The sequence below is a fragment of the Aethalodelphis obliquidens genome, unplaced genomic scaffold, assembly GCF_003676395.1.
Source record: "Aethalodelphis obliquidens isolate GAN/ISIS:26980383/991018 unplaced genomic scaffold, ASM367639v1 scaffold57, whole genome shotgun sequence".
In the NCBI taxonomy this organism is placed as follows: domain Eukaryota; kingdom Metazoa; phylum Chordata; class Mammalia; order Artiodactyla; family Delphinidae; genus Aethalodelphis; species Aethalodelphis obliquidens.
The window spans coordinates 6,205,866-6,220,049 of NW_020838001.1; the positions used below are offsets into that span (position 1 = coordinate 6,205,866).

The 14,184-nt window shown below is 45.7% G+C and overlaps 1 protein-coding gene across 3 annotated transcripts in view; it reads right to left on the minus strand.

The window, feature by feature from the left end:
• Positions 1–14,184, minus strand: part of CASS4 (Cas scaffold protein family member 4) — a 46,793-nt gene that overhangs the window by 19,206 nt on the left and 13,403 nt on the right. For 2 of the 3 annotated variants that reach the window (XM_027086943.1, XM_027086942.1), the window contains one exon: positions 3,413–3,835. In XM_027086943.1, coding sequence (XP_026942744.1) covers positions 3,413–3,835 — 423 coding nt within the window. Of the gene's footprint in view, positions 1–3,412; positions 5,528–14,184 lie in introns of those variants that run through there. The other variant, XM_027086941.1, reaches the window with a different exon arrangement.

Genomic DNA, 14,184 nt, shown 5'->3' on the forward strand with positions numbered 1-14,184 from the left:
AAAATGTAGATGGCAATCAGTTAAGGAACTTGTTTTGAGAAACGTGGTTTTGAAAGGTTTGGAGGACAGAAGGAAGCTCCAGGTCGAGAACTAGAGGGTCTAAAATCAATTTCATCAGGAAATCTGACCTTCTTACTTGAAATACAAAAGATTACCCTCTCTGAATTTAAACCAAAATCAAATACCTTCTTTGTATGGTCATTTTATTTTATTATTTTTTTAAGAGAGGCCGGCATGTTATATTAAGGAAGTTGGAATAAAAAGTAAAACAAAGCTCAAGACAGTGGTTACCCTGGGGGGAAGTGGCTGGGAGAGGTGGGAGGGGGCTTCTGGGATGTTAGTTTCGTTCTTTTTCTAGATCCGGATACTAGCGACTGAACTACATACCCTTAGGATCTATAGGTTAAACTTCAATAAAACAAAATAGATAGCGTCAGCCACAGAGCCAGGTGAACAAGATCAAGCGTAGGCCAAGGGCTCTGCCTTGGGTGTTGTCAGCCCAGGGGTGTAGACAGAGACAGACACAACAAAGAAACTTTGGTCTCTAGTACTCATCAGGGTATGACCCTGGATGGGCCTTTCACCTCCCTGGGAATCAATTTCCTCATTTGTAAAGCGAAGAGTTGTTCTAATCTACACGGGTCTCTTCCAGCTAGAAAGACGGAGAATCCCTTATTAGGACAACTTGAGACAGGTGACATATTTCCACCTTCTTGGTTTTTAATTTTTGGCCAACCTTAATCTAGAGATATTCAACCCGGGGAATCTCTGAAATGGGTCCCCCGGGCCGTGTACCGACCCTGTGAACCGCCCGTCGGAAAACAGCTCAAAGCTAATGGCTGGACGTGCTCGGTTTTACCAACGTCCGCTTCTGCTCAGAATGGAATATTTTCTGGGCGGTCTCAGACTCAAGGCTCACCGCTAGATTACCCGAACTTGGAGAAGATGTCTGCCTTTTCTGTGAATCAGAAGATTCTTAACTGATTATCATCTTGCATTCTTCTAGCTCCTTCCTTCTTGTAGTAGAGGAAGAAGCAAAATTATTCAGAATCACCAAAAGATACAACTTGAGGTGAACTTAGAAATGATGGAGCCCCACCCTCTCTTGATACAGAGCAAGAAAGAGAAGTACAGAGGGGTGCTGGGATGTCTCCAATCACCCAGCATAGCTGTGGCTGCCCCCAAAGCCAAGTGAACCTGGACTCCTGATTTCTAAGCCACAGACGGCATCTCTTGCTTCAAAAGACCCCCAAGCACGGAGAAGGCAATAAAAAAGGGAGGCGGGAGGGAGCAAAAATATAGACAGGGCAGCGATGGAGGGAACTTAAGCAGGAGTGAAAGGAAGGAAAGTTCCCCAGGTGTTTTACTGGGGCCACAGCAAGACCTGCTTGAGTGGTGAGGAGTCCCTCGCTTCTAAATTCCCCTCTGGCAGCCGTGGTTTCTGTCCGTGGCCGCAGCCTGCACCAGTGAGAGCTCCACGCTTCATGTCTAGGACAAATGTTACAGCTAATGCCCTGGCCCTTTTCTGATGAGGTAAACTCATCTCTCCTTCCATACCGTTGTCAGTCTAGAAGTTGACAGTGAGTCCATGGTTGTGAAGCCTTAGGTTGGATCCGGTCATTTCATTCGTTCCGTAAATGTTTACAGAGCACCTTGCAGGAGCCTGGCACTGTGCTGGGGGTTTGGGATCCCCGGGGAACAGTGGACATGGCAGCTGCTGTCCTTTTTGGGGGCCTTTGATTTTTTGTGTGTGTCTTTTAGTGGCTTTGAAAAGCAACTCAATTAACTTCAGCCCAGGCCACTTGTTGTTCTCAGAGAAGCCAGCACCGAGTCAGCTGCTCAGATGACAGCTGAGTGTGCCAGGCCTAGATCTGGGCCAGTTGTTCCCGAAAAGTGACTTGGGGTCCACCTCACGAATGGATGCTGGAGACTGAGCTGCCTCCTTCTGGTGTCTGCTGCCAGTGCCTACGAGTGGCAGCTGTTCTGTGTAACAGCTGGTTCTCTGCATGGCAGCCCCGGGGAGCTAGGAAATCTGAAGTACTCAAAATCTCTTAAGGAATCAACACCTTGTCTGAAGAAGCTAGTGTGGAGGAGGCCTGCATGGTAGGTGGGATATTGCTCGGGGGGGGGAGCTGGGGGGTGGGGGCCAGCACATACATGGGAGGAGTGGGCCTTCCTGGACACAGACCTCGCCGGCACTTCCATGCAGAGCTGGGGCCGGGTGGGATGTGTCATCTGAGCTGAAAGCAAAGTGTGTGACGGCAGGAAATGCCTGCAGTGACTGAAGACCATATGCAAATCTGTTCTACATTCTTAACACTTCATGAAGGCCAGGGCTTGGGGAAAAACAGTACATTATTTTTCTCTTAACTCCTTTCCTTCTTTAAAAAAAAAAACAGTTTCATTCTGCATTTACTGAGCGCTTCTTTTCCTCTGTTTTTTAAATTGTTATTTTTTTTAAATAACAATTTAAAAATTGTTATTTTTAAAAACTACAGATGTAACACATGCTCTGCCTAACGCACAAATCAACTTCCTAGTCTCTTTGTTCATCAAATATTTATCAAGTACCCACCCCATGCCAGGCATGGTCCCAGATGCCGGGGACACAGGAGCGAATAAATTAAAGGTCCCTGCTTAATGCCTTCTTTCACTTTCTCCTTAACCAGTTCCACTTCCTAAGCGTAACCACCGTTGGTGTGTATTCTTTTCAATGCACACATACACACACAATTTTTTTTTTGAGTTTTTCTTTGTTAGGTTGGTTTTTATTTAAATGGTTCTTTGTCTCCACTTATAAATACCTTACAGGACTGCTTCATCTTTTTTTCACAACTGCATAGTAGCTCATCATAGGGTTATGCCGAAATTTATGTAACAAATACCCCATGAATACACAGTTAGGCACCCTGGATCTTTCCCTGTAACAAATAATGCTATAGTGCCTATGGCCTCCTCATCCAGATCTATTTCTGCCTTCTTGTATATTTCTGCAGCTATTCTGAAAGTAAAGTTTCTGGATGGAAAGGAATACAAATTTTAAATCTGATGAGTGATTTCCTGCCTTTGACCCATGGAAATTCAACCCCTCCATTTACCACTAGCCATCCTAGTGTTCCTGGCGTAAAAAAACACCACCATGAATGTTGAGATGCTTTCACACACAGCTTGACTAAGCATTTAGTTTCCTGCAAAGTGCGGGTGTCTCGGTGAGCCAGAAACCGCCAGGGTGCCCAGAGTGTTAATGACAACCAAAGTGGGCGCCAAACACAAGCTCATCCACTCACCCCGGCCATCTGGTTCCCATCTTGTATGTTTGATCTCCTGATGGACACCCACGATTCAAGGGTAGTTAAGCCCCTGGGTGCTACGTACCCCTTGTCCTATTTCTTCTGTCCAGAAACAGGCTTACCTGCTTTGGAAATCTTAGAGTCTTTTCACAGACGATTCTGGCGCTGGAAGGCGGGTCAGGGACTTCATAGACTTGGACGGTGGGAGGCAGAGGCCGCTCCACCCAACTCCTCATCTGCTCATACACAGGGCCTGGAGATGAGGGGTTGAGCAGGGTGGGCACTTCATAGGTCTCCTGGGAGCTGGTGGAAGCATCTTCCGGGCCTCTCAGGAAAGGGGGACAGGGCCTGTCGGCAGGGGCCTCCACGAGGATTTCCAGGCGGTTGGCAGGGGCCAGGCCTTGCCTCCCGTGAAGCAAACACTTCCACCAGCCCTTGCTTTCTGGCACATTTTGTTCCAGAATGGTCAGGATGTCTCCTCTGCAGAAAGCCAGCTCATCGGCACAGTCGGGGTGGTTGTCATAAAGTGCCCTGGCCAAGAGCATCTGGGGGCAGGGGCGAAAGAATTCACGGTCATTATCATTGCCAGTAACCACTGCACCCATACCACTCGCTTAGCACCCAGTCACAGCTGCTCATTTATCTTGTTTCCTCGACCCCAGAGGCCCCGTCCCTGTTGTTTGCCTGATTTATTTCTACCCATCCTTGGGGAGTGTGGGGCGTGGTCTCAGGTGAAATGTCAGATCCTCCAGGAAGTATTACCTCCACCCTGAGACCAGGTCCAGTCTCTCCCCTCTCACGGTCCTGATTTAATTTATGACCCCCCTAGTTATACGGTAGAGGGCAGCCTAGCACAGAGTTGGGTTGAAATCCTGACTCTGTGACTTCCTAGCTGTGTGCCCTTGAGTAAATTAGCTACTCTCTTTGGGCCTCAGTTTCCTTGTCTGTAAAATGGGAATGATAGTACCATCTACCTGATGGAGTTATTGTGAGAATTAAATGGGTTGGTAAGTGTAGAAAGCTCATTGAACAGTGCCTGGCATTTGCTAAGTGCTCAGTAATGCTTGGCTGTAAAGTGTCAAGATGATTCTACTGCCCTTTGCCTGGTGGTTGTTTTTCTCCCGACTGGAACTGGAAATTCCATGACTTCCGGGACCAGACCTCACTCGATTTGCTGCTCTCTCCCCAGCATCAAGCACGTGCCCAGGCGCATAGGCGAGGCTCCATCAATGTTCATTTATTCACGTGCAATGAAACAAAGACGCAGGGGGTGAGTGACTAGTCTATATAGCCAGGATCAAAACACGGGCAGTCTCCTAATTCTCAGACCCATGCTCTTTCTGTAAGCCACACAGTCCTCCAAAAAACGCAAAACCACCTGTTGTAGCGACAGCAATGGTAAAACCCCTTCTTACTGGAATTTTCTGCTGTCAATAAAAGAATGCAATTTGTTTCTGTGGGTTTTAAAGTAATCGCCTCCTTCCCTTATTATATCAGTGCATTACAGAAAAATTAGGAAATGCAGAGAAGCAAAAAGAAGAAAGTGAAAATCACCTACAATCCCACCACTCAGAGGTAACTATTTACAGCATTTTGGTATTCATCCTTCCGGCTGCCTTTTTTAAAAAATCAAATTTAGTTAATTATACTTTTTATACCCACTAGCCCCTAATACGTACAGTTTATAAATAAAGCGGAAACGACCAATCCTCCCATTACATCGGTTGAGAACTGATGCCGTTTTTTTTTTGCATAATAATGTTTTCTTTTTCTGTCACAAAAATGGAATTGGATGGCCAACTGCTGAAAAATACCATCTTAAACCCACAATCAGGTCTGTGGATTTGGGGAAACACATGCATGTATATCTGAGAAGACTGAGTAGAATCAAATCCTCCTTGCAGGCAAAGAGGCACTGAAAATCCTCCATAAAATCTACAGCAGCTGAGATCCTAGGAGATCATGCACATTTTTGTACAGGAGCCTTTTTTTCCTTGCTACAAAAGCGATGAAAGTTCATAAAGAAAGAATACAAAATGACGGTAAGAAAATAGAAAAAGCCAAAAGCACCTACAGTGCCACCAACCACAGGTCACTACTGTTACTTCTTTGGCTGTGTCTTTCCAGACCTTTTCTTGAACTTACATGTTCATACACATACTTAGAGTAACAATTATATTTTAACCTAGGGGGCAGGACAGAAATAAAGACGTAGACGTAGAGAATGGACTTGAGGACACGGGGAGGGGGAAGGGTAAGCTGGGACGAAGGGAGAGGGTGGCATGGACATATATACACCACCAAATGTAAAATAGATAGCTGCATAGCACAGGGAGATCAGCTCGGTGCTTTGTGACCACCTAGAGGGGTGGGATAGGGAGGGTGGGAGGGAGACACAAGAGGGAGGAGATATGGGGATATATGTATACATATAGCTGATTCACTTTGTTATACAGCAGCAACTAACACATCACTGTAAAGCAATTACACTCCAATAAAGATGTTTAAAAAAACATAATAAGAATCTATGATACATCCAGTTTTATAATCTGCTTTTCCCCACTTAAAAATAGATTGTGAACATCTTCCTCAGCCTATAAACAGTTTTCTTCACTATCCTTTTAAATAGCAGAATGGTCTTCCATTGTATGAATGACCCATACTCGAACTTCCTGATTTGGGGACATTTTAGCTAATTCCAGTTTTTAGCGATTACAAACAATGCTGAAATGATTACCTTGATAGCCAACTATCTGCAACTCCCCCTGTTATTTCCACAGACACATTTGTGGGAGGGGAGTTGCAGGTGGAAATCATTGGGGCTCCCCCTTCCGGGCTGCTCACGGCCCTCCAGCGAGGTCTGAGTCATTTCCACATCTGCCCACCCTGACCCTTGAATGAAACTGCCCATTTCCTTGCACCCTAACATACCCTGTGCATCAGCTCTTGGTTGGATGGCGCATTCGTTTTAAAATCTTTGTCAAGAAAACTTGAAATGTTTTTGCAGTTTGGGAAGGGCGTTACCTCCCTGGGGCATCTCCACTGTTCACTCATTTTTCAAAGAAGGAAGAAGGGCCTGAAGCGTTAAGGGCTGGTGTACAGTGAGGGTCATTGCTGCCTGCGGAGATTTTCTCTTTCATCCATGGTGAACCACAGATCCTCAGCTAGAGGGATGGTATGAAGCCTTACTTGTCTGAGGTTGAGTGAGTTTATGAGATTCAACTGGAAAGCAAAGAGCTGAGTTAGAGCTAACAGCCAGGGATCCGAGGGGAAGCTTCCCCTCGGGCCAGCCCTGTGCTCCTTCACGAATTCTGCCAATGTTTACTGAGTATTTACCAGCACTGTTCCCAGTGCTGGATTTTCCAGGGACACAAATTTTGATCGCGTCATTCCTCACCCTACGGCCCTTCGACGTCTCCCCAGCACCCTTTGGATGAAGCCCAAACTTCCAGGACCCTGCTCTCCTGTCCAGCCTCATGGCGTCACTTCCTCACCAGCCACTCAGGAGCGCCACCCTTTTGGGGTCCTCGAATCCTTCACACAAGCTGTCCCCTCTACCCAAAACAGTTAGCACCTTGCCCCCCTGCTCCCCGTGAAACAGTTAGCACCTTGCCCCCCTGCTCCCCGTGAAACAGTTAGCACCTTGCGCCCCCTGCTCCCCGTGAAACAGTTAGCACCTTGCCTCCCTGCTCCCCGTGAAATCCCTCTCATCCTTTCAGATTAATTTAAAGTGTCCTTTCCTTGAAAGATGATGCCCTGTTACCCATATTCTTCCAGACTAAGCTAGTTCTCCCCATTTTTTTTCTTAACACCTTTCCATATCAGGATTTATGACCCTTGTATTTAATTCATTAAGCGGGCGATCATCTATTTGGTATCTGTCTCCCTGCAGAGCATAACGTCCAGGAGAGCAGGGACCACACTTTCCTGCTCTTACTGTATCCCCAGATTCCAGCACACAGTAGGTGCTCACTGGCTACTTGGTTAGTTAATGCGTGGTTAAGGATGAGAGATGCGATGCCTTAGGTTCAAGTCTTTGGAAGGTAAAGAGACACACAGCACCAAGGTGAGAGCTCCTATTTCTGTCTAAGAAGAAGGAAGCTCTCTGACTCTCTGGCCATTCTTTTTGATGGCTTTCAGTAAGAATGACCCCTTAGATGTCCAGAAGATGGACCTCGAGGCCTGGCTAGTCTGCCCACTCTAGTACTGTCCCTTCAATGTGCTGTGAGTTGGTTTCACATGAATATGGGTACTCAGCTTTGGAGAATCGAGCAGAGACGAAGCATTTAGAGGGAAGGGAGGTTTCGAATCTTATAAAGGGTATTGATTAAAGGTCCTGACTTAGTAAAGTTACTTGCTACCTTGTGGATTTTTTTTTCCAGTTAAAGAAGCCGGTAACTTCTGTTCAGTAAGAAAAGATAACCTGAAATGTTAATGGTTTATTATCTTGCTGGCTGGATTTTAATCAGATTCGTGTCCAGCCCTGCAATCCTATCCCAATATTACTGTATTGAATTGTCTCCAGATACCTAGATCCTCAAATGCTCTTTTAACTTTTTTTCTGGTTCCTTCATTAATTACTCAGTTTAATAAAATCTTTGACATGAGTTCATTTTATATTCGCGTGAGAGTCATGATTTTACCTTTATGAAAACGATACTTTAACTGTCCACACTGGGAAGAAATGGGAAAACAAAACACAGTCTCCAACCCATCGTCACAATTCCCATGAAGTACATCTAACATAGTCTGAACAGGAAAAGCCCATCATCTGAAACGTGCTTGCACTTGTCTAGAAATAAGATCGTGTGTATCTTTCGACAGAGAAGTTGCTTCAACATGGCAGTTGCTTTGAAGTGCCCAGATTGGCATCAGCTTAGCCAGTGGATTTGCCTGTTGCAAAAGGCGGGGATGCTTGTCCAGAGAACGATGGGCTTGTGTGATCACTCACCCCATCGGGCACCCACAGCTGTGTCCAAAATGGAGACACAGTTTACTTTGCACTTACAGCCTGAAGCCTTCAGAGCAGCAGCCAGCATCTTAAAGGATGTAAAGTCCCAGCAAAGGAAAATCCTAAATATGTTGCTATAACATGATTCCCTTCAGAATAGTATTTCATTATAATTGGTCCATCTCCTGCAGAGACATCTCCTGCAGTCAATTAATGTCTTAGAGTTTTAATAACAGACTATCAAAATTTGTGTCATAAAAGAATTTTTAAAATGTGAGAAATCTTGGGGAGTTCCTCTCCCAGAAAAGGTAGGTAACAGTGGACTATATTGAATGGGGACTTGTGTTGGGGGCACTGAAGCCATTATGTCACTTAATTTTCAACTGCCTCAGAGGTAGGTTTTCTTATTCCCATCTTACAGATGAGGAAATGGAGGGTCAGAGAGGTCAAATGACTTGTCCGAGGTCACGTGGACTCTAAGCCTCCTCCTCACATCCGTTATTGCACGCTTCCCCTTACAATTCAGTGTCTAGACACCAGCCAGAATGATATTTGGTATATTTGTCTTTGTCTGTCTTACTTCACTTGGTATGATCATCTCTAGGTCCATCCGTGTTGCTGCAAATGGCATTATTTCATTCTTTTTATGGCTCTGAGTAATATTCCACTGTATAATATACATGTACCACATCTTCTTTATCCATTCCTCTGTCGATGGACATTTAGGGTGCTTCCATGTCTTGGCTATTGTAAATAGTGCTGCAGTGAGTATTGTGGTGCATGTATCTTTTCCAAGTATGGTTTTCTCCAGATATATGCCCAGGAGTGGGATTGGTGGATCACATGGTAGCACTATTTTTAGTTTTTTGAGGAACCTACATACTGTTTTCCATAGTGACCACACCAATTTACATTCCCACCAGCAGTGTAGGAGGGTTCCCTTTTCTCCACACCCTCTCCAGCATTTATTATCTGTAGGCTTTTGGATGATGGCCATTCTGACCAGTGTGAAGTGATACCTCATTGTAGTTTTGATTTGCATTGAGTGGTATTTTATACACATAAATCAGACTTTTGGTCTCTTGTTTAAAAATGTCCAGTTGCTCAGAACCCCATTTAGAACAAAACCTAAACTCCCTACCGGATTGCCCGGCCTGATCGGCTTCCCGAGCTGCTACTACTCCCGTTAATTTCCCTCCAGCTGCATCGTTTTCTTACTTTCCTGCGATGCACTAAGCTTGCTTCCACCTCAGGACCTTTGCCCATGCTAGTCCTCCTGCCCTGAACGCTCTTCTGCCAGATCTTTGCACGAATGACTCATCCTCCTTCAGATCTCAGCTCGAGTCACCTCCTGAAGAGAATGTCCCTGACCACACGCTGGAGGCTGGACTCCTCCACGTGCATCCACGGGACTTGGAGGTGATGACCCTCTAGGCATGTTCAAGAAACAGTCTGGTCGGGGTAACCCAGGCTTTTATGGACAGGCTGGCCGTGTGGGGAGAACAAGAAATAGCAGCCGCAACAAACAGGCATCGTGAACCCATGCCCCGGCACTGCGCTGAACACTTTATAGACAACAGATGGAAGGGACTGACGAGGACTGCAAAGCATCCTGATAACAACTGCAATTGTCACTGAGGCCACTCCCAAGTTATTTTTTAACAGGGTGATAATTTGGAAACATTCGTGTAGATATTTAAGAGATGAAAGAGGGCATATGTTTATATTTTTATTCTCTTTCGGTACAAAGACAGTTAGGTTCTAGGTACAACGGAAGAAACCTTCTTAACCAATTTCCAAAAAGGACATTTCCCCCAAATGCCCATCTTCATACAACAGTTGGGAGAAGGGAAAGGAGACTAGGGAGATGAAGGCAAACAACAGATTCCCTCTCTGGGGAGACGTTCACACAATGGCCAGATGCAATGTGCTAATCTATACTGAATCAGCAATGAGTCATGGGAGTAACTAGCTAGCTTCACTCATTCATTCATTCAATCATTCATACATCAAGACTGCATTGAGCATTGATTATATGCCCAGCACTCTGCTAGAGATACAGTGGTGAACAAAACAGTTCCTGATCTCATGCCGGTGTACGTCCTAGCAGAGGAGACACATTCCAGTCACATCAGAAATAAACGTAGGGTTTCTACTTCTCTTAAGTGCAATGAAGGAAGATATAGACATTTATGAGGAATTATGAGTGCAGTTGGGAAGTGGGGATGGATGAGGGCTTAGGGAACGTTCCCTTGAGAAACGGGCCATGGAAGTTGCAATCTGGGAGTGAGTAGAAGTTAGTCAGATCAAGAAAGGGGGACAAATCATCCAGGCAGAGGAAGAAAAGTGGGTGAGGGAGGGAGGGAGTGAATTTGTGTGTCTATGCGAAGTGCACTGTGAGTCAGGGAAACTGAAAGATGACCAGGTGGTCCGGAGAGAAGTAAACAAAAACCTGGGGCTTGGTTTCCGTATTGGTTGATGTTTATCTCTGATTGCTGGGTGGAAAGGGGACTCCACGGAGCCAGTGTGAAGCCAAAGAGGCTCATCAAAGCCAGTGGTCCAGTCCAGGCGGGAGATGCCTGAGGCTCAGATGAGGGTGGCAGTTGGCTCTAGGAGCGCTGCCAGGAGGAGCTGGCGAGGGATTGCGGGCAACCCTGAGGTGAGTCTTGAAAGAAGGGCAGGATTGTAACTGCCAGAGAAGGGAAGAGAGGCGCGCTGTGGACCAAGGGAAGTAAGATGCAGAGAGACAGATTTGGTTCTCATACTTTGTCTTCTGCAGTGATGTGAAGAGCCAGCAGCTACAGTTCTAAGCAGAACCACATTAGATGAGCCTGTAGAAATGCCACCTGCTGAAGCTGCTCTTTGGGCTTCTGCATCATTCCCACTGCCAGGATGGTCATCCCCTCTCTGGGCCGGGAGGGTGGGCACAGCTCCTCAGTTCCTGCCCCATGCTGGCTCTCCAAGAGCCTGGCTTGCCTTCCTGCTTTACTTTCCACTTTTCTTCAGTTCACTTGAAAGAGCAAAGCTGCAGAAACTCAGTGTTCGAGCTGGATGGGGTGGGGGTGGGGGGCTCACTGGCTGTGTTGGCCTCATTTTAGAGCTTTATGGTGCCCGAGACTAGGAGAGGGTAAGGTCACACAGCAGCAGTCAGTAGACTGGGGATTCAAACTCGAGTCTGTCGGACTCTGAAGCCTGCTCTTGTCAATTCAGTGCACAGCCTCCCCGAGTCCAAGTCAATTTCCTGCTCTAATCTGCTGAAGTCTAGATGCATGTAAACTTAGAAGGAGCTGGGTTAATGACGTCTATAGGCAGGAGAGGCAAACTCAAATGGTCACAGGAGCCGGGCAAGCAGTATTATGTCAGGGAGGCAGGCCAGGTGTCAGACGTTTGGGAGCGGTGGAGACTGCGGCACACTCAGGCAGATTTCAAAAGATGACACTTGGGCCAAATGAAGTACTCTGTGGCTGAGTCCAGCCCACTGCTGGGCTCTTAGAGGCCCCACACTGGTTTCCTTTGCAAACTGGAAGTTAACAAGCGGGGGCTGGAGCCTTTCTGCCCAGTGCAGGACTCCTCTAATGGGCAATCTGTTCTGAAGCCCCCCATCGCCCCCCCCATTATGTTATCCAAGACTATGTGCAAAATGCTCACAGTCTGAGGCTCTCTCCACCCTCCCCTGCTTGCTCCCCTCTTTCCCTTCACAAGGGTCAGATCAGCATCACAACCCAATCCTGCTTTTTCTCGCTTCATCCTCCACAAGTGTTCCCCCCACCCCCAGACTCTTGTATTCTTGAAATGACAGAGGTAGTGGCCAGGGGATAGGAGAGTAGAGATCCTGGAATGTTTTCCATTAAAGTAGCCAGAAAATCTTCATTTCCTTGGGAAGGTAAATCATACCACAGGGTCACCCGCTCACGGCAGGAAGTAGTAAATAAATAAGTGTCCCAGACAGGAAGAGATAGAGATCATAAACGTGGAAGGAACCCTGAGCAGAAAGCCGTTGCTGGGTCCCTGCTCTGTACGACATCGTGGAACCCCATTAACAAGACAGGCCTTTTTCTTCTACTAAAATCCTTCTTTGAAAAGCATCCATGTTTAGCGTTTTAGCTTCCTTCTCACAGATTCCATGACTTACTTCCAAGAATTCTTGGAAGCAGTAGTTAGTTTCAGGGGAAGGTGATGGAATGATTGATACTCCCCCTCTGAGGGCCATGAGAGAGAATAGTTACACATAAGCCACAATTTTTTTAAAATGCATGCACTGTAAATATTTCAAACCCTGTGATGTATGGGAAATGTGAACCCCTGAAGTTCATGAAGGTTTTTCCTGGATGTAGGAACTTTTCCTTTGAGATCAATGAGATATTCTCTAATACATCTTTTATGAGGCTGCTGAGCCCAGACTGAGAACATAGGAGTAAATGCGGAACGGAGAAAGCTCTTTGATCATCTTTAAAGACAAAGGTCTCCCCTTCAATGTACTTGGAAGTATTTCATATTATATAAATACATAGATAGGCTTAGAAAGATCAAAGCAGAGAAAATGGTGCTATCTGTTGGCTCGTGAATGTTTATTTTCCATCATATTTTAAAGCGCATTATGTTAAACAAAATCGAGAGAGGAGAGAGAGAAAGAAAAGTTTCCAAGAGCATGAGAAAAATCCCCTCACCACCTCCATTTTCCCTTTCCCACCCACATTCTCCAAAAAGGGAAGAAGGACAGAGGAAGGAGGACAACCCTGAGGAAGAAACAAAGTATCCCCATGACACTTTTTTAATGAGAGATGCGGATGGGTGACAGCATTCTGCAAGGCAATCTGGGGAGAGATAAGGGAGGGCTCAACAGGCTTTAAGGAGTCACAGCAAGGGCTATCTGGGAAGGCTCCCCACTTACAACGCAGACTTCTTACACACTGTATGTGTCAACTGCTATTAAGTTCCCATAATTAATCAAAGAGAAAAAAAAATCCTCTCTAATCTTTCGGATGCATATTGAGTCACGTTTGTATTGTTGTTCCCTATGTAGCCAATGCCGCCTTAATAAGGGTTGCTCACAGCTTTTCAACTCTGTTCCACGCACTGGGATAAGTAATTAGCATTGACTATCTCACTTGATAGTCACAATCCCATAAAGCGGGGACTGTTACTAATGTCCCATTTAAGAGATGAAAAGTTAAGGCGCAGAGAGGGTGAGTGACTTAGCCTAAGGTTGCTCGGGGGGCAGCGAATAGAACCAAGACTGGCACACAGGCAGTTCTGACCCTGGAGTCTGCCCTTTTGGCCTACAAATCATAGTGCTTAGCATGCTATCCTTTGTGAGATGGCATGTGCATTTCGATGGATGAGCAAATGACAAAGTGTGCCTCTGGAGAGAGGCATGGTAAGCTGATAAAAACATTTTTAACTCAGTTGGGTAAGTTGTATGGTTAGAGGATCAGAATTAGATTCTCCATTAAGAATTTGGGAAATGGCTTCAATGTAATTACTGGCAAATAATGACACATTTGTATAATGGAATACTATTCAGCCATTAGAAATAATGAGGTAGAGTTTAAATGAGCCGAAGTGGAACATTCTCTAAAATAGAGTATTAATTTTTTTTTGGCCGCATCACGTGGCTTGTGGGATCTTAGTTCTCCGACCAGGTATTGAACCTGGGCCCTGGGCAGTGAAAGTGTGGAGTCCTAACCACTGGACCACCAGGGAATTCCCAAGGATTAATACTTTAAAAAGCAAGATGAGAAACTGTGCAGACAGTATGTCCCTATGTATGCTTTTATGAGTACAGCATCTTTCTGGAAGATGACATAAGTCATTGGGACTCCCCCTCTGGCTAGCTGAACCGGAGACCAGGAAACTATAGAGCTCTGGGATTAAAGGAAAACATGCTTTCAGTCCATGTTCATTGGTACAGTTTGAATTTTTAAAGCCATATGTATGTGTTTT